The sequence below is a fragment of the Paramacrobiotus metropolitanus genome, unplaced genomic scaffold (assembly GCF_019649055.1).
Source record: "Paramacrobiotus metropolitanus isolate TYO unplaced genomic scaffold, Prichtersi_v1.0 Parri_scaffold0000106, whole genome shotgun sequence".
NCBI lineage: Eukaryota > Metazoa > Tardigrada > Eutardigrada > Parachela > Macrobiotidae > Paramacrobiotus > Paramacrobiotus metropolitanus.
Window position 1 is genome coordinate 305,291 of NW_026570326.1, and position 19,556 is coordinate 324,846.

Sequence of the window (19,556 nt, forward strand, 5' to 3'; positions counted from 1 at the left end):
AATCGGGATGCGTGCGAGCTGCGATCAAACTGCTAATATCAACGCCGAAATTACTCGTAATATCAACGCCGAAATTATGCTGAGTAATTTCTGCTGCTAAATGCGTACGAGTACACCAGAAACTGTAAACAGCATTTAATATCGCGACCAGTTATAACAATTTATTTAATATTATAATGTAGGAAAAGAACAACTGCCCCTCCCAGACTGCATAGCCATCATCTTCATGAGCAGAAATCCAGGAACGTGGTCGTAGAAAGACCAAGAATATTAGCCCATGCGGATCGCACGATAGCGAATGGTGACGACAGAACAAAGCCCAACGTGGGCTGTTTTCTGTTAAACCCCTCACAACTCCTCGTGCTGGTGCAACTCTTCATCTCCCGTTTCCTCCTCAGTCGGCATCAGCCCATCCTTCCCATCCCACTCCTCCCCGACCTTCACTGCCGGCAGTTGGCCTTTCAGTGGCGCCGTGGTCTCCCCGCCCATGTACAGCGCCTCCAGGAACCGGTCGATCCCGTTAAACGAGAAAGCCCCGCGGAGCGTCGCCACCCGGCTCTTCTTCGTACTGACCGCCGCCAACGCCGGATACCCCGCACCGCCCACCCCCAGCGCCGCCTCCAACTCCGGTTGGGCGCCAGCCTCCGCCCACAACCAACCCCATTGCGTCTTCTTATATTTATCCCCCAATTTCTTCAGTATCTTCAGATAATCGTTCCGGCAGGCGGCGTTGCAGTCGAGAATATGCGGCAGGAATCCGATGACGCACAGCGGGACGTTGGTGCACGCCTCATCAAACCCGGCCTGATCGGTTAACTGAGAAACGCGGGGGCGGGGATCAGCTGCGATAACTGCAGATTAACCCATTTCTGGACGTCCTCCGCTGTCATGTCGGAGAGGTCGTAGGTGATGACGTCGCTAAGGTCCTTGGATCCGGGTGGGAAGAGCTTTAAGGTCGGGAAGTTGCCGATGGAGTAAACGTTGGCGATGACTTCTTCTGCGTCACAGTCGTACGCACCCACGTTGACTTGTCCTTGAAGGTTCTTGGCGATGGTCTCGTAAACGGGAGCGAATTTGCGGCAGTATTGACACCAGGGTGCGTAAAACTCTACCAACCAGGGTTCCTCGCTGGACACCACGGTGCTGTTGAAGTTTTCGTCGGTAAGAGTAATGACGGATAAATCTCCGGATGGCGATTCCGCGTATGGTTCACCGGAAGCGTCCTCCTCGGTGTCCGATGAGGGTGTCTCGGTGGTTTTTTGCTTTTTCGCAGATTCGGCGGTACCTTCAGTCTCCTGTGTGGCTTCGTTTAGTGAATCGTCAGCTTCCGTGTCGTCTGTAGTGTCAGCGGGTTTATCTTCGTTTTCTGCTTTCGTGACCTTTTTCTTCTCTCTTCCTTCTTCCGGATCGGAATCCTCCTGAGATCGCTTCTTCGGCTTGGTTTCAGAAGGCTTCGGATCTTCTCCTTCTTTGTCGCCTGCTTCGGTTTCTGGTTTGTCAATGCTGGGCTCTTCCTGCTTGCGTTCCTTACCTCGAGGCATTTCTCGATCGTCTACTTCAGCTTTTCGTTTCTCCGTATTCTCTTTACTCACGCTTGCTTTTTTTGTCGGCTGATTGGCCCTTTTGATCGACCTTTTCGTCTTCATGTTCGACATATTCCAAAATACTAGGAACATTTTCGGTATCTGCTGATTTCTTCGCAGCTTTTGAAGGCTTGATCTTATTGGCTTTATCGCTTTCCGTAGGCTTGGCAGGCTTCGCGTTCTCACTACCGCCTTGTTTATCGGATTCGCCTGGTTTTGTTTCACTGTCCTTCCCTTGTTGTACCGCTCCCGTTTCTTCCCCAGAAGTTCTCCCCTTCGGTTCCTGGTCACTGACCTGTTTTCCCGTTTCTTCCTCGGGCGTGTCCATAATCACTCGTGGCTCCCGCTTCTTAGCGACCTTACTGCCCTCCATCAGCTCATTCAGGGCCGTCAGCGCCGCTTTCCGCAACGCCTCCATCGTCCGCATACTCTGGTACTCGGTGGGCGCCTTCTTATCCCTCCCGAAGATCTTAATCGTCGGGTAGCCACTGATACTAAACTGCTCGGCTAACGTCTTCTGATCATCACAGTTTACCACCCCGAAGTGTACCGCGCCTTTCATCTCCGTGGCGGCTTTCTTGTACTCCGGCGCCAGTTTCTGGCAATGACTACACCACGGAGCGTAGAACTCCACGAACCACACATCGCTGCTATCCAGCACCTTCTCACTAAAATTCTCATGGGTTAAAATCACCACGTCACCTGGATCGTCGTATAAAGCGAATACGGAGTTATAAGAAAAATTGCAAAAATCAAATTCCACCACGAACGTAACACCGACGCCATTTTTAATTCAACCCGTAAAATGGTAAACTCTTACGCCCACTAAAAAAAACGTCATGACAAGTACAGTAAATCAGGCGATCGAGAAAAAAATAAAAATCGATTTTCTATGTTTAACTCAGTTCTTAGCAACTACGTCGTTTCCGTCAGCTTCTGCAGCGTCTGGATCGACGCTCGTTAAGCTAATATAGCGTTCCTGCATAAACGCCACATCATTCTTCAGCAACTCCAATTTCCCTTCGAACCTTTCCATATCGGACTGCATCAGCTCTTTTTCCCGACTGACCGATTCATACCGCAAATTCCGAATCTGCCAGATTAATTTTCGAACAAACTTTCTCCTATCTTTAGCGTCCCTTCTTCCCAGATCCGCTTTCATTATCCGCATCTGCTTGATAATCTCCTCTTTCTCAAACCCGTAAAGTTCCTCAAAATTGTCTTCATTTAATCGCTGATGCTCCAATAACATCTGACAGTTTTTCTGATCGACGAAGAACTGGTTCTTCGCATAGCTTTTCAGCCGCTCGATTTCCGTATCGATGTCGTGGATGTAAAGGTCACATTTGTGTAGTACGTCATTCTGCTGATGCACGATGTTATCCAATTCTGCGTCGCATTGCTCAGCGGTGCTTTCCGCTTCCCGTAGCGCACTGCGCAGTGCCACACGCTGTTTGGCGCACTGCCCGACAATCTCCTCCGTGGTGCGCAACCTCTCCATCAACTGCCCGGTGACCTTGGCCCGCTGTTCCACCAGATCTTCGGCCACCTGCGTCTGCTGCCACAGCAAGGATTTCTCCCATTTATCGTGGCTTTTTAGATGGAGTTTGCTCATAAAAATCTGTAGTTCCTCATTGATTTGGCTGTGGTCTTCTTTGGTGTATGTGATGGGCCGGATACTAGCAATCGGGAGGTTGTGTTCGCGCGCTACCACCGCAAGGTCCCCGTCCAGCGGAGGCGTGGCGGTGGGAGGGGAGGGTATACTGCAGTGTGAGCATTTCCAGGCTTTGACCACGGCGTGCAGGCGTTCCAGACGCTCGAGGGATTCTTTGTGGAGCTGCTCGAGACGTTGGGCAGAGATGGCCGGCAGGGGCTGCAAGGTGGTCATTATTTATGGGATGGACTGTGTACTTCGCTTCATTGTAATTGCCGTACTTCTGTATGAATATACCGGAAAAGGATCCCCAAAGCGAAAACTGGTTTGCTGTTCGTCAAGACCTGCTTGGCTTTCATACAAAATTTATCGGACTGGTTTTTTAGTGACCTTGTTGGATTAAGTTAGGATAAGTTTAACATTTTTCGTATGTACGAAAGAAAAACATAGCCGGAAAAGAGGACACCACAACTGGCAGTTTATTACGGAAAATAAATATACAGAACGTTCAGTTTTTTACTGACTTATTATTATTTATTTGAATAATGAAATAATCCTATAATATATCGTGCACAACCTCGACAAATGAGACACAATAAACGCAAAAAAATGGATTATTACTGCCTCCTCGGCTGACCCGGACCCATCACTCCCACCTTCCCGGCCGACATCCGCCGGGGCCCTCCTCCCATCCCGGCCCCTCCCGCCCGCGGCAACGACGACTGCCGGATCTGCCCAGGCGCCGTTACCGCGCCCCCGGCGCCCGGTCGTGGGGGCGGTGCGTTTAGCAACGGTCCCACACTGCGGCGGCGCTGCTGCTGCCCATCCACCGGCTCCTCACCCAGCTCCGTGTTCGGTTGGGACAACCGCTGCCCACTGAAGATCATCGGTTTGTTAGACATCCTCCGCTCCACCGGTCGCCGGGGCCCCCGCGGAGGTTCGGGGTCCTCCGCCGCCGGCGATGGTGCGGCTGGAGGTTCTTTCTTCTTCTTGGGCTTCTTCTCGGTGGTCCTCCCGGCGGATGAATAATCCCCGGACGAGTAACTCCCACTGGATGACTCATCATCACTCTCACTCCCGGAATCGCTCGCATCGTCATCATCATCCCCCAGACGACTTGACGACCCGGAAACGGTCAGCTCGAAGGTTTTCCACAGCGCCGGGACCTCCCCGATCTCCCGCTTCTTCCGCATCTGGCGCAGCTGCCCGTAAATCTTAACCAGGCGTTCCTCCAGGGCGTGCAGCGACTGTTGGACAGCGTGCTCACTGCTCTCGTCCGTCTCATCCACGGGCCCTTTACTGGTTTCCGGAACCCGGCGGGTCTTGAGCAGATTCCCCAGCGCCATGACCTCGAACGGGAAATCCATGGCTATCCAGTAGGCGTCCTTCAGCGCACCCGTATCCGCCACGACGACCAACTGCACCTGATCGATGCAGGTGATGACGTTGATGGCCAACGGGATGCGCATCCCGTGCGGCGGGGGGATCCACATCAGGAGGTCCTCCAGGGTGTACCGCTGGAGGGTCAACTGCCCCTCGGGGGCGGCCAGAGTGTTGACTAGGAGCGTACACCCGCTGTACTGCCGGTGCCACATGGCCTGGAGCGTCCGGTGGGAAAGCGCCTTCTTCAGAATTTTAAACAGGAAGTCCAAAGCGACGTGGCGGTACGACGAGCGCAGTGCCTGCATCTGGTCCCGGACCCGCCACAACCGCGGCATCCCGGCTTCCTGGCTGACGGGGAGCCGGATCTTCTCCAGGACAAAGCGGTTCCCGAGGGATACGTCGTTCAGTGTCTCGCCCTTGGTGCTGCGGAGGTCCACCGGGAAACACGCCGTAATATCCGCCGGGGTGCTGATACCGTGCAGCTTACAGTACGTCCGCAGTGTGGCCGCCAACGCCGTGAATAAAAGGTCATTAAACCGGGTCCGGGTGATGGCTTTCAAGCGGTGCATCACAGAGAGATTAACTGGCTCCGACCAGAACACTTCATAGCGGCCGCTCAAATGCATCTCCGGGTATTTAATACAGTTTAAATCCGGCGTGGATTTCGACACCAGATCCGTGAAGAACATGTACCCCGCCATGAAGACCGCTTGGCAGAAATGCGACGCGTACGTCATCCCACCGAACCGCGGTTTAATGTGCTGGTACGCCTGGTCCCCGGCGTCCAACAGATCCCGGCATAAAATCTGCACCATTGACTGCCCGTCCGTAATCGCTTGGTGGTAGCGGAAAAACAGGATCCCGGATTGCTCCGGACCGAAATCCGTCCGCACGTGCATCTCCCACAGCGGTTTATCCGCTTCGAACGGCGCGGCGGTCATATTACTGACGAACTCCATCAGTTTCTCGGTGGTGTCGATCTCCGACGGGATCTGGTGGAGGTGGTTGGCGATGTCGAAGCGCGGGGAGAAGGCGAAGAGATGCCGGGATGTATTGGGGACCGAGTACAATCTCTGCCGGAACCGCATATATAAAAACGGCGGGAACCCGCGCGGGTTCTTCACATTCAGCAGGCGGTTCGTTAGGATATCCACGAAATCCTTCATGACGATCCCGTCGCCCAGTTTCATGAGGATATGGGCGACGGGCGGCGGGATCTTGGTGTCCTTTTTAACCGGTTGCCCGATCCACAGGGCATCCAGCGCGGATAGGAGGTCGCTGGTCTCCGGCTGCGGGATCTTGGCGGCGAAGAAGGCCATAACACAGCCGACGGTGTGTCCCACCAGCAGGCACAGGATGAAGCCCAGCCAGAAGGGGATGAAGAGGAGGGCGCCGATGGCGCTGCGGGCGATGGTCCCGGCATTCTCCTTGAAGAGGGAACGGAGCGGGAGACTCTGGACCGGCGGGAGGGGGTGGTTCTGGAGATGGCGGGGTTTTGCTGCTGCGGATGGAAGGCCGCGACTTTGGTCATTGTACGGCCGGAGCCATGGCCGGGATCAGCGCGATGACCTTTGTGGAGGGAGCGTTAACAGCGATCCATGGTGCTGCTGCACAATTTGAGATAATCTACCACATGCGGGAGTTTAGACGATTTTTAAACGGATTGCGGCTCACGTTACGCAGTTTTCTGTGCATGTTTTCTGGTTATATAAGTGAAGTACAGCAGTTTACTTTTTTTACCGTCACTGTTTACTGTTAATAATGCCAATGTTTACGTTATTTGTTGCTAATCTACAGTACACGGTAATAGCATTCGAACTCGTATGTGCGGACGTTGAATTCGAAAGCAAGATGCACATACAAAATATACTGTAAAATTGTACAGTGTACATTTTCAAATTGCGCCTCGATTCTTTGGGGTTTGACGGCCATAAGCTGTTGAAATAATCTCCTCGTACGCTACTTGAAAAATACAGTATAATTATAGTACCGCCAAGCAAATAATAAGAAACTTGTAAATTTAAACTTTATGGTAAGTAGGCTAATTTTTTCATAATGTTGTAGTAATTATTGCGTAAGTGGTGCGTAATTATGAAGTCACAGGCTACAGCCGAGAATTACGTAGCAGTACAGTAATTATTTTCTTCTTGATTTAAATGGCGACATATTAGTCTGTAAAATTGATAATATTACGTATTCAAGCGCTTTCTTCACAATGGCAATCCCGCATTTCACAATAGTTATCCCGCACTCTGATAATCTTTATGTTGATGTCTGAAAGCTGGTACATACTTACATTAATCTATTTATGGGCACTATTTTTGTCTACAATAATAATATTATTATTATTCAGTATCACCAAGCAGATAAAAATTTGCATAATACGGATGTATTTCTTCGATCGTCGTTAAACTTGTTCCTCCATTTTTGGCGAATAATAACATGCTGAACTGTTATTTTCATCGCAATATTTTTGTACTAATTTTTATGTATTTGCCGTATAGTACTCAGATGCCGCAACAACAGATTTTGCTGAAATTATAACCTTGACCTTGTAACGGCCACTCAATACTGACATGTCTGCACCTAGCAACGAGTAAGGACAAATGCGGATTTCAACTGACACATGTCACGTTTTTCTGCTTGCAGGCTTAACGATCCCCGCTCGAGAACCGTCAGTGCGTCGATTATTTATGTGCAGCTCCCAAGTCAGAAAAGTCTGCCCTACCCTTGTTAGAAATACCCGGCTACAGGTCTTGATGCACCTGATGCCATCTTTCGGTTCTGTAATAAAATGACCGGGTGCTGTAACGATCAGTGTTCGATATTTTCCCGCCCGCTAGAACTGCAGCGTTGATTAATCTTTGCACAGTCTTGGCATTATTAATATAGCCTTGATTGATGCTGAATGTATCCCGTACTTGTAACTCCGCCATACCGCATAGCTAGGAGAAGAAATTTTCCGCTGAACTTGCTAACTGGATGATGTTTTCTTGCAGACACACACGAGTGACAAGCTAACCATATTACGCACTCGGCAACCACATCGGCCGCTACTGTAGTCACTTTTATGTCGTTCGCACGCGTGGGACTACATGTCGCTATTTATATGTAAGTGGGAACCAAGACAGTGTCATGTATCGCACACTATTTGCCTATTATTAAATTTATGTAAGGTATTACAATTCCCGAAACCTGCATTTCGCACTCATGCAGCGCTAATCTACGAGTTGGTTTTTATACTGTTCTAATAATTTAATGCTTCTTGCAGGCTAATAGACACTCAAATGATGCCTGGCTTCATTTTCACGACAAAATATTTCACGACCTGGTTAAAGTGCGTCAAATGACATTCGCCGAGCAGGTAACTGCCGCACATTGGTCCACAGCGCATTCAGCGCACACAATTCTCAATTTTTTAACCCTTCAAGCATCACATTCTACTCGTATTTTTGTTACGACGTTGCTGCGGCGAAATATTGCAGTGTTAGCCATAAGGGAATTCAAACCAGCAACATCATAGTGCAGTAATCAATCGGTTCGTCATACTCACCACACAAAACCGTTTCATTATTATTTATTGACAAGTGAATATTAATTTAGTCGGTCACGAACAAGAAATCCTCAGGTTCTGAAGACCAAGCACGATTTTGCACAAAATCACCGAATTCAGTGTTCCGTGGTTATTTCGCAGTGAACTTTATGCATGATGCCGGTATGCATGATGCAGCTTCTGATTAATTCCGCTTGGCTGATTTGTACCCTTGCTGGTGAAGTCTGCTTTGCATGACGCTTTGATGCTGTACGGGCTGCGGACGCTTGACTGCTCAGCAACCACAGAACAAGAGACAGTCATGATTCACAGCAGTTTCTGTAAAAGTTCCGCAAAGACACGCATTTGACGCGAGGCCATAATGTTACTAAGAATCGGCGTTGCTTTATCAACTAATGTTTACCCAATGTACAAACACCACACTAGCATGACGATGGCCGGATATGAACGGGACTAATCGCCACATTACCGTGATTACTGCGCCGCCCGAAGGGCTGTCTGTTCACCACAAACATAATCACTGAAGTTGCTTTAAGTCGGCACAATCGAAGAAAATTCCGTAAGGTGGAGAAATGTCTTGTGCCGATAGTTTCTAGCTTCAGAATTAAATTTCGATGTGCGGCACGGCAGTGCAACCACCGGTATTTGCGTTGAACACCCAACAACCGAACACCACCATTGAACACCTATCAACGGCTCTACACGGGAAAACAAACAGGTACGTTGAAATTCTGTAGAGCGGTATGGCGAAGTTCGCTTTAATCCAGTGCAGAACTTACAGCTTCCAACTGCATCAATTTTGAATAAACCTTTCGTCCCCGCGTTTTCGCGCAATAACAGCAAAAGGGAGCGTTTATCGTAATTTTAAGTGTTTTTCCATCTGGTTTGCTGTCGTTGGACTGCATTACTCGCTCATCGTTAGCGTGTTAGTCGAACACGAGAATCCATTGCAAACTCGATTTCTCTGAACATTATTCGCTCTGAATGACTATACGGGCTCCCAGAATTATGTAATCATCACTGATATCTGTTGTGTCATTGTGTCCCCTGTATTATCATGCCGCTGCTTAAACTATGGAGGCTACAGTCAAAGATGATCAGCACCCATGATGTGACTAATACGGAAAGTAATCCTAATCCGCTCTCGGCATCCTTGTGTCCCTGATTGGATTTCGGCAGACTGGTTACATTCGTAACATCCATGCTGTCGGTGCCGGGTGGTAAAGGGAACTTGTAGCCCGGCGGCATCCATTCGAAAGGCGGTAGAGTCGGCACATTGCACAGGTAGTAATCACACAGACACACCCAACCGCTATGTCCAAAACGATCAACGTTCTCAAGAAGCATACAGGCTGGCGGTACCATCTTAGCGGGCAGCGTAATGCCGAAAGGCTTGCCACATCAGGAATAACTCAAATTGCCAACGAAGTCCCGGTTACGATAGTACACCGCATAGCACAACTTTGCCTGCGTTGTCTCGTTTATGTCGCAGGAATCGACACATGAGCTGTTGGCTACATCCTGATACATACATTAGTAGCAGTTCATCGACATTCCCCATGGTACCAGCGCCGCCGTGATCAGAAGAACACTGCCAATTCCCTTGGGAATAATCTTGTCAAGTACGCTCATGGAATACACTAAACTGCAGACCGTCTGATTCCTGAGAAATTTCCGCCTGATTCCAAAGTACAGTGAACATGCAAGCGCTGGTATACGACTTAATAATTAAAATGTAAACATTAAAAACTAGGTGTTATTGCAGTAATAACAAGCGTTTCTGATCTGCTGTCGATACGCCATTTTCTTTCAGCAACTCCTTGTTAGCAATAGAAATTGTAATTAAAAATAATTATGATAAAAAAAGCATTGAGTTTGGTAAAGTAGTCCGCACGAAGTGCTTTTGGTCGCATGCGTTTTTGGCAAGATTTCTGCCGTCACTAAACGAATGGGACCGGGCTGGACATCATCGAATGGAGGTGCGTACGAAGAGCAGATACGTAAATACAGTCGCAACTCTGAGAATCTCGGCGTTGTGCTGACTGGGTCACCGTGGAGTGGGTATGCTCACCGATGAGCACCGCAGCCATCTCTGTACTACGCATACGTATTACATACGGCACTCCATGCGAACAGAAGGTATTGGTATGCCAAATTGAACTAGTAATGGACTGAAACGCGAAACCATTGTCGGATTTTTACAGTTTTTTTTGTTGGTACGGTCAAGTTTTCGATCCACAAGGGCATTAATGGTTGCAGACGGTTCTGACATTGTAAAATAATTAGATATAGGTCCTCGTGGTGCTACAACAACATCACGCTTCTAAAACGTTGTTGGAAGAAAATCTCAATAAACTAGGAAAGCGATCTAGCAAATACTTGCTGGATGCGCAAGAGTCGGCGTCGCACAAGCAGTGAGCCAGTGACATTAGGACATAATCTGGAACCGGTTCGTGCGGGATGGCACAAATATACTGTGAAACCGTGGCTGTTATTCCATCGACCGAAAGTATGTTTTTGTGGTTTGTCAAGTCTGGCAGGAAAAATCACCGAGGATCTTCTTAAGCACCAGAAATTTACGTGTTGTCCTCCTGACAGCGGAACACAAATTTCTGCTGTTATAGCCAGGCTTCAGAAGAGGTGCAGAGAACCAGGTAATGCTGCCACGAACGTCCGACCCAAGTTTGCTTTTTTCGGTTCAGGTCACGCCGCATTACTCGCACAAACACTTGGCTGGCGTTCCATAACATATGCCAAGAACACTGCCCTTGCGTTTGCACCACTCATTGCAACCATTCGGGTCATCCTCCCGGCAGAACCGGTGTGGGGTGTAGTCTATTGCTGCAACAATTCTGTTCAGATTCAATGCTCTTATTTCAGTGTATTTTAATGTATTTTATCTTGCGAACCAATCCCACATCCTACATAACCATTGAAGATAATCTTATCGCAACCAATAAATCTTCATATCTGGTTTTTATTAGAAAAATACCAGAAATTACTAGAACAAAGCGATAATAAGAACACTCTTTTACGTAATGCACTTTTCTCTGTGTGATTAATCTACGTACCCATTTAGACTTTGTCATCAATATTGTACTTTTGCCAATTCATACCGGCTTGCTTTACGCTACTCACACAAATTACATCCATTTCTACTGTTCCGCTCTGCCTTATTCTTTACTTTGTCGTATAGCTAATAAACTCACTACTACTCGAATGACCTTTGGCCCGTACGTGGTATTTTTATCTGCCTGACAATGAGTATTTCGTAGCAACTTCGTACCCCTTTCTTCCTATTCGAAATTTCAGAATACGGTTATTAGAACGATTATTACTTATATGTGAAAACACAGATACAGTCATGGATCTACGTAAAAAGCGATATAACTTTCTTGAATTTATTTTTTGGTCAAAGTTGTATAAGAAGCCACTTTTTCTACACGCCATATTGATTGACATCCAAATAATAACTAAATTAAGTACTTATAACAGTTACGTACTCGGTGGAGCGGTTTCTCCTGGGATATCTGGATAATCCCGACTATAATCCCGAGTTGGGTCCGGAAAAGTAGATACCGTTGAGCACAGTAGTAGAATCCAAGTAAAGAGCTGCATGATTATGGACTTCTTCATCATAAATATTTACTGAGTTTCTGAACTGCACAGTATTTACTGGGCTTGTCTTGCTGGAGTGCAAACTGAGCCCAGCAACCGGACGCAAAATCTACCGAGCAATAATCATTAATCAATTGCTGAACATACTGATTCTTTACGCGGTCCTACAGTTTACCCTGTATGTTGTTGCGCTGCTTCGTTGTTTAAAGACTCTTATTAACAAAACTTTTATTTGAAATGCTTCACATCGCCTGTTTCTGTGCTTTATTTAGCTGCTACACCAGATTAAGTACGAAAAAAAACAGAAATAACCAATCAACTCGGCGGTTAAAAGCTTTACAGAAAATCGATCAATGAAATCGTGGACATTCTCGAGCGACCATGATGCGGACAGGATTTCAACGAACTGCTCAACTGCAAGTTTGTGAAACAATCCGCGAAGGCCGCACCATCTGTTCTATTCCATAAGAAAGCCATACAGTAATCAGCTTTCGTCTTTCTCGCTAATGTTCGACTGCTCATAAATATCATCGATCAGCGACTCGTACTTCTTGGCAATAACTGACCGGCGGACTTTCAGCGTAGGTCCTACAACAAATTTCGGCTGGTTAGAACATTTTCCATTAGGGCGGATTAATTACGCGGGCAGTTATTCCGAACTGCATGCACATTCAGTTACTGTGTTACGAATGCACTGAAGTAGAGCGTACCGAGTTCGCCACCAGGAATACTGAAATCCACCGGGAGGATGGCGAACTGATTGATCCGCTGCGCCCGACTGACGGCTTTCTCGTTGACCGCTTCCAGGGCCGTTGAGATGGCCTCGCGCAGCGGTTCGGATTTTCGCGCTTCCTCCACGGTTGTTATCGTCGCACCGCTTTTGGCTTTTATCCTGCAAATATATGCAAACTAATACCAATATATCATAATATCTTTTGAATTTACTAAGGTAAGTAATAAATAGTTAATCGAAGGTTCTCTATAACATTATTCAGAAACTATGCTGTGTTCGATTTTTCTACGTCACGCTCAGTAATGAAAGATACTATAACTCCAAAAAAATGTAAACAGTTGGAAATGATTACGGTATGTTACCAAACTGCTATTTATTTTATTAATAATATTACTATTAAATTATTATTATTATCTACTACGGTCATGTGACATTAAAAAACCAATTTATTAAAAGCTAGGTAATTTCTTAATTATTGAGCATTGTTTTTGGCTACAGTGACTTGATTATTCGGTACATACCACGCCCGTGTGGTGTCCGTCAGCATACTCAACGGTTGACCTTTCTTCAGGTCCATCTCTGACTTCAGCGTCAGCAGCACGGCAATAAAGCGCCGTTTATCGCCAATCAGCATGGCATGACTCACGATGGGTAGGTGCTCCTTGATGCGGTCCTCCACGGGAATGGGAGACACTTTCTCGCCGCCGGCCGTCACGATGACTTCCTTGATCCGTCCCGTGACAAACAGGTAGCCGTCTTCATCCAGCATTCCCATGTCGCCGGTTTTGAAGTAGCCCTGCTCGTCGAAAGCGTATTTGGTCCGCTTCTCCATTCCCAAATAGCCCATGAAAATGTGCCGCCCGTACATGCAAATCTGCAACAAAAATATCTAGCGTAATCAATCGTAGTAGAATTAATAATTATTAACCAATCTGCATTTAGAAAATTTCAGAATTGTTCACGATTTTGAAAAACCTAAGTTTGCCTTGTTATTTAAGCACTTTAAAAAATTTTGGTTATTCGTGTTGCGTGTAATAAGCAACAATAATTATTGATGGTTAGTTATTAATTTGTAACAGTTACTTTTATATTCAACAATATTATTAACCATGTTTTTACTTAGGTATTTTATATGAAAAAATGTTTACTCTTGGCAAAATTGAAGCTGCAAAAATTTAAATTCCTGACGAATGAAGAAAAACACAATAATTACTTCGCCGACGCCATCATTATTCGGTTCTTTGATCTTTGTTTTCGCTCCGGTTAATGTTTTTCCGGCAGAGCCGAGTTTGAATTCGCCGGGTAAATTCAAGGAGTGAGGCGCTGTAACGAGCCAAAGATTATTTTAACGGTTCAGACAAAAAGGCGAGATGGCACGTACCGGAAGTTTCGCTTAAGCCGTAAATGTCATAGATGGGAATATCCATCGAGAGGAAGAACTCCTGTGTTTCCGGCATCAGCGGCGCGGCACCCGAGCACGTATGCGTGCAGCGGTCTAAACCCAACCGATTACGGACAATCTTGTAGATCCAGCTGGTCCACAGCCATTCCAGGGGAGGTGCCTTTCTGACAAACAACCTTGTTAGTGCAATCGACTTTTCCCTTACAAACAGTGAGAAAATCGCGCTTCCTTGAAAAATAGGATCGCTTCGCTCGCGGGTGTGCACCAGCAGCAAAGACAGTTTAGATTTTTCTGAATTAGATTCGCTTGTTTGAAGATCTATTTGTCTGTCAAATAGAACGAGCCAGCGAAATTAATCCAGAACGAGCGAAGCAAGTTATTATTCTTTAAAGCGGCCGCAGAGTGAATAAAGCATTTAGCGTACCCGATCTGCCGATTGTGGAACGCCTGCATCCCGACCTTCTGCGCCCGCTCAAACAACACATTCAACACCGCCCGATTGGTCATCGCCGCGCGTATCTGCTCTTCCATCTTCTCCCACACCCGCGGCACCCCCACCATCGCCGTGGGCTTAGCCGTCCGCAGCGTATTGACCAGACTGTTCTTATCCTTCAGCGCATTAGGCTGGGCGAAATGCACATGCCCACCAGTGACAATCGGGAGAAACACGTCCGCCAGATAGGCAGCTACATGACTCAGCGGCAGATAACTGACGAACGTCTGCTTCCCGGTGATCTTGGCGTCGCGGATAGCAGAATTGGCCGTCCAGATCAGATTGTCGTGGCTGAGCATGGCGCCCTTGGGTACCCCCGTGGTCCCCGAGGTGAAGATGACGGTGGCGCAGGTGTTGGGGGCCATGGCGGCCTGGCGACTGTCCAGGATGGCGTCGGACACCGTCTCGCCCAGGGCCATGAACTCCTCCCAGCTGTAGATGTCGCGGACCCGGCGGTCGGGTTCCCCGGTGTACTGGATGATGGCTTTGATATCCGGGAGCTCGGAGCGGTATTTGAGGATCTTCTGCAGCTGCATGTCGTCCTCGACGACGACGATGTTGGCGCGGGCGGCTTTTAGGACGAAACGGCAGGCTTCGGGGGTGTTGGTGGTGTACACGCCCACGGATAACCCACTACCAAACCACAAAACGACAGCAAATAAAAATTCCATTATTGTAGCAATGTCGTTTTCTTCCGCGCCTGTAACTAACTCCGCATATTCTGGGTATATAAAACACTAAAAATATCTGCAACTGGTTTTTAATTTGGCATAAAATTGAGCATTAGCGTTAGGTGAGGAAATGACCTTTCTGTAATTCTAATTTTTTTTCTTTACGAAAAGTTTTAATTACTTTTTCGTATGCAACATTACAGGAAATTAAGGACAATTTCCCTTTAGCAAAAAAAAGACAGCGACAGCATCTAAATCTGTTTCCACTTCAGAGCAAAGGTCATGATAGTAAAACATGTGGACTTACCCAGCAAATATCGCTCCGAGATCAGAGATAACCCATTCGGGCGCATTAAAGCCCAGCGTGGCGACGCTATAAAATGGTTTTAATCCTAGTTTGATAAAGCCTTTGGCGGCCGTCCGCACATCTTGGATATACTCGGCATACGTCCACGTTGTCGTCGTCCCACCGCGGTACATAGTCAGGGCGGGCGACGACGCATGCTCCTCCGCTTTCTTGGCGAACCATTCCGGAACGATCAACGCTGGCTCAGCATCAGCGGCTGATCCACTGAAATCGATCAGTTTTTATACCGAATTTCCAGAAATTCATAGCGGGATAACGTAACAATGTTGTTATCAAGAAAATGGGAGAAGTTACAAGGATAACAACGAACCTGCTTAAACGGAGTTTAACAGGCACATGTGGCTCATGCGTGTACAGAACTTTTGCGGGCACGCATGTTCCAAATGCCGAACACTCGGCGTCGTTATACCGGTGGCAACTGGTCGATAAACATCGCACAAAGTCTTTCCCATGATACGCACGCAAACTGAGAACGCGGAGACGATAAGTCTGCACCGGGGCGTTATGCAAAATGCGACATATCGGAGTACCCCGCAGAAAACGATGGGTGAACATACTGAAGCATCTTCACAACAGACTGTGCAACGACGCGGCTGTCGTAAGCTGCAACTGTTCCATGACAACTGTCGATTCGATTACGATTAACGTACAGCAATTATAAACAGTAGCTGTAAATAAATGACGATCAGAGTAATTTAAAATACTTGCCAAAAAAAATGTTATTTTGATTTCAATCGTTACGATGAATCAGGCAGGTGTTTCCCATAGTTCAGCGAAATATATTACGCTTTTGGCAGAGGAACCGCTCGAGCAGGATTTAAATCTGGAAGAGAGTTTTGTCAACACGGCTCTAAAAGGAACGTGTCCGTCTGTATCGGAAGCCGTACAGCCATCCATGGCGGATATCGCACTAGAGAACCTGACGGAGCAGGTACGCGAGCTGAAAGATGTTAACGCACGTCTGATGTGCTGCATCGTAGAGAAGAACAACGAAGTCAAAGCGCTTAGGGAATCACAGCCTAAATCGGTAGGTACGTTCTTTTAGCGTGCAGTTCACTGAAAGGTAAAATTTATCAGTAATTTTATATATGTCAATATATGTATTTATATGTGATAAAAATTATTTAGCAATTTCACAAACTTCCGTTAAAATCTTGATTTTACCTTTATCATTAGATTCAAATCCATCAACATTCAACAGTATTATATTTTATCACAAAATATCTAAGTGTTGCAAAATTAGTTTCAGGATTCCTTATAATTTATTCTTACAATTTTTAAAAAATTCTTACTATTTAAAAAAAAACTGTAACTGCGAAGTGTTGGCTAAATTGTATACTGTATTTATTGCATTTCCAAAACGCAGTAACACTACCACTGATTTAGACATCTTGGCAAGCTACGGTCGTATACCGTTTTACACATTAAATTTCCATAAATTAAAGATCCCAGTGAACTCAACGCGACGGGAGCAAAGGTCGTCGAATTAGCCAAAGCCAAGCGCGATGTCACCGCGAAGTACGAAGCGGAACGTACCAAAGTTCAGAAGCTCCTTCAAGAAAAATCGGCGCTTCAAGCCCATAACGAGCAACTGGAGGAGAAGCTGCGACAATTCTCGCTGCCAAAAGTAAAGCACAACTCACGGTTATACTGGAGACTTTGCTTCCTCTTTAATTCATTTCCAGGAAGCCGTTCCGGAAAAGGTCAAAACCTCCATCAGCAGCAGCAGCAGCTCCATAGACCGGCATCATCGTCGACAGACGGCGCTGGAGAAGTGCTCCGTCGCCACACACGAAGCGACGCTGCTCAAACAGAACAACGCCAAACTGCAGCGGCTGCTGGAGCGCGAATTAGGCCCGGACGCCGATGTTAATCTCCTGCTGCGTGAGGACCATCCCACGTTCCGTGGACGCGACGAGCAGATCCAGTTACTCAAAGGCAAAGTAATTTTCCGGCATGTTTTTAAACAGTGCAGATTATCCCATAACATATACCAATTGAACGACGATGACTAGTGCCGCAGCAAATATCTGGGAAATATAACGCGAAGTATCAAGAATTATCCGAGCGCGAGAAATGTTCAGTGTAAGTTTCTCCTAATGCATCCGAAATCCTGGATGCTAATTATTTTTCAAAACAAATTTTTTCTAGATTTATGTAGTGTTTTGCAATTTTTTTAATGTAAATACGTATTTGCATTTATTTACAGCAAATCAGATCCAACTACTTTCTTTATCTTAGTTATCTGTTAATTCAACCGAACCGCTATTTCAACCGAATTATTCAACCGAATTATTTCAACCGAATTATTATTTCAACCGAATTATTTCCCGCCTGATTATATTTATTTCCAGTTAATTTGTTAAAATCCTTTAAGGAAATTACGGAGAAGAACGCCTCTCTGCAAAAGTCACTCACCGATGCGCGATCGAAGCTGACCGCGGAGAAAGCGCGCAACGAATACCTGAGCAAGGAAAACCTCCGCTTAACGCAGTTCAACAAGCACGTGGTGGAGACTTGCAAGAAGGACGCCGAGCTGATCCAGTATTTCCAGACCACCATCACCGAGCTGCGCAATGCGGTGCAGGAGACCTCGCCAATTACACTGCCATTGATTCCGCCGCTTAAAGATCCGCCGCAGAGCGCCGACCTGCAAAAGAAAATCATCGATATGGAGAAGCAGATACAGGAACTGAAGCTGACCAACCATGCCTGCATAAACTCGGTACGCAACACAAAGGTCACCACATCCTTGCCAGATATCATTGCAAAGCGCGGAGATTGTGATACCATTTCGTGTGATTCGCTGACAGAGTAGGTAAGCAGAATTCCTCAGAGCAAAATTATTAGTTGATTTGATCGGAATCTTGTTGAAGTTTACCGGAAAATTCGCTGGATGAACATGTCCCGCGTAACGCACACATGGATGCCGGTTTATTTACTCCGTTTTACGAGACTCTTCGGCTTTGCAAGGAGTACGTCGAAGTCTTGTCCGATCGGTAAGTTTATAAATTTTTTGTTGTAGCGAATTATTAAATTGTTTAAAAGTATTCTTGAAAACGGTCGTAGACTAGTAAAAGCGGAAAGCAGTTGGCAGTTCGTGACGGATGAGTTCAACATCGAACGGGAAGCCAGCAGTGTTCTGCAGCTGCAAATTCGTCATTACCAGCAGGAGCTGGAGCAGTGTAGCGTGGAGCGGCGCCGAGGATTCCGGCGGACATCAAAATCCCATGAAACTGTTCAACACGGCGTACATGTTCAATAAATGCGATGCTTTTGCGTACCGTTAGTTTTTTTTTAATTGTATTTTGTTCCGCAGAAACCTTGAATTTCATGGCTTGAATTGGCTTGAATTTCTGTAGTTCTAGCTTTCAAATGGGATATTGTGGCTGCGTATGCAGCTGTTGGGCAGCAAGAATTTCGGACCTTTTTTTGGACAGCAAAAAAATTACTAAAGTCGTATGATTTTTTACAAGGCCAATTTCGTGCGTCGCTTGTGCGCAAAACAGATTTCGGCTGAAAAACTGGTTTACATGGAGGAGCTATCGCAAACGCTTTCTAACTTTGTACAACAAAATGACCTTTTATTTTGAAGGCACGAGTTTTTGTTCTAAAAATTGTCAACATGATTCACAACGGAAACTACACCTACACCGTTACTCCGTAACAGAACAGAAAAAACGAAAGTGTAAATTCCAAGATAAAATTTTATGACAGTACAACGCTACGAATGTGGTCTTTTATCACCGGTTGGGTAGGGAAGATTTCGTCGGTGTCTGTACAGAATTTACGGGAACAGATTTAGTCGGCGTCTGCCCAGAACTTCCCGGCCTTGCGACCTCTGTTTGCGACATTCGCCCGCCGGGCCGCACAAAGAACTTGGTGATCCTGCGGAACGCTGATTGACTGGGCTTTGACTCCATATCAATCCCGACCTGATGCAAAATCGCAATGCGCTCTAGCAGCGCCAGCTCCTGCATTAAATTGTGGCGCTGGTCCTTCATCTTCTGCAGCGCTTGCACATGCTCCAAATACTCCGCCTGTTTGGTATTCAACTGCAGCATACTGTTGTTGATCTTGTCGATATTCTTCAGGACCT

General features: G+C 46.7%; 6 protein-coding genes across 6 annotated transcripts in view; 2 read left to right on the forward strand and 4 right to left on the reverse strand.

Moving 5' to 3' along the window:
• The window catches only part of LOC129597563 (uncharacterized), a 57,263-nt gene that overhangs the window by 12,671 nt on the left and 25,036 nt on the right, over positions 1–19,556 (forward strand). The gene's annotated exons all lie outside the window — the stretch shown is intronic.
• Positions 149–2,370, reverse strand: LOC129597547 (protein disulfide-isomerase A6 homolog; the record flags this gene model as incomplete). The annotated part of the gene is given in 2 exon segments (XM_055495153.1): positions 149–1,587; positions 1,589–2,370. Coding segments are annotated over 2 exon segments (1,557 nt in total), but the record flags the coding sequence as incomplete, so codon positions are not given.
• Positions 2,227–3,521, reverse strand: LOC129597558 (uncharacterized). Its single transcript, XM_055495164.1, has one exon. The coding sequence runs from the start codon at positions 3,469–3,471 to the stop codon at positions 2,485–2,487; it is 987 nt and encodes a 328-aa protein (XP_055351139.1). The 5' UTR covers positions 3,472–3,521; the 3' UTR covers positions 2,227–2,484.
• On the reverse strand, positions 3,697–6,160 carry LOC129597555 (uncharacterized). Its single transcript, XM_055495162.1, has one exon. The coding sequence runs from the start codon at positions 5,937–5,939 to the stop codon at positions 3,855–3,857; it is 2,085 nt and encodes a 694-aa protein (XP_055351137.1). The 5' UTR covers positions 5,940–6,160; the 3' UTR covers positions 3,697–3,854.
• Positions 12,048–16,034, reverse strand: LOC129597553 (long-chain-fatty-acid--CoA ligase ACSBG2-like). The gene is made up of 8 exons (XM_055495160.1): positions 15,768–16,034; positions 15,398–15,661; positions 14,351–15,052; positions 13,906–14,090; positions 13,738–13,847; positions 13,046–13,398; positions 12,502–12,683; positions 12,048–12,379 (listed from the first exon to the last, which is right to left on the reverse strand). Exons 1-8 carry the CDS (start codon positions 16,010–16,012, stop codon positions 12,276–12,278), a joined length of 2,145 nt encoding a protein of 714 aa, XP_055351135.1. The 5' UTR covers positions 16,013–16,034; the 3' UTR covers positions 12,048–12,275.
• Positions 16,161–18,984, forward strand: LOC129597548 (uncharacterized). Its single transcript, XM_055495154.1, has 7 exons — positions 16,161–16,488; positions 16,903–17,084; positions 17,143–17,395; positions 17,508–17,542; positions 17,835–18,271; positions 18,334–18,456; positions 18,527–18,984. The coding sequence occupies exons 1-7, from the start codon at positions 16,200–16,202 to the stop codon at positions 18,720–18,722; spliced, it is 1,515 nt and encodes a 504-aa protein (XP_055351129.1). The 5' UTR covers positions 16,161–16,199; the 3' UTR covers positions 18,723–18,984.

Excerpts from the sequence above, each read along its gene's own strand:
- LOC129597558 (XM_055495164.1), bottom strand. The coding sequence starts at position 3,471 with ATGACCACCTTGCAGCCCCTGCCGGCCATCTCTGCCCAACGTCTCGAG.
- LOC129597553 (XM_055495160.1), bottom strand. The coding sequence starts at position 16,012 with ATGTTCACCCATCGTTTTCTGCGGGGTACTCCGATATGTCGCATTTTG. Across the intron at positions 14,091-14,350 it reads TTCCACAATCGGCAGATCGG|AAAGGCACCTCCCCTGGAAT; the intron begins GTACGCTAAATG and ends GTTGTTTGTCAG. Across the intron at positions 13,848-13,905 it reads CGGCTTAAGCGAAACTTCCG|CGCCTCACTCCTTGAATTTA; the intron begins GTACGTGCCATC and ends GGCTCGTTACAG.
- LOC129597555 (XM_055495162.1), bottom strand. The coding sequence starts at position 5,939 with ATGGCCTTCTTCGCCGCCAAGATCCCGCAGCCGGAGACCAGCGACCTC.
- LOC129597548 (XM_055495154.1), top strand. The coding sequence starts at position 16,200 with ATGAATCAGGCAGGTGTTTCCCATAGTTCAGCGAAATATATTACGCTT. Across the intron at positions 17,085-17,142 it reads GACAATTCTCGCTGCCAAAA|GAAGCCGTTCCGGAAAAGGT; the intron begins GTAAAGCACAAC and ends ATTCATTTCCAG. Across the intron at positions 18,272-18,333 it reads TCGTGTGATTCGCTGACAGA|TTTACCGGAAAATTCGCTGG; the intron begins GTAGGTAAGCAG and ends ATCTTGTTGAAG.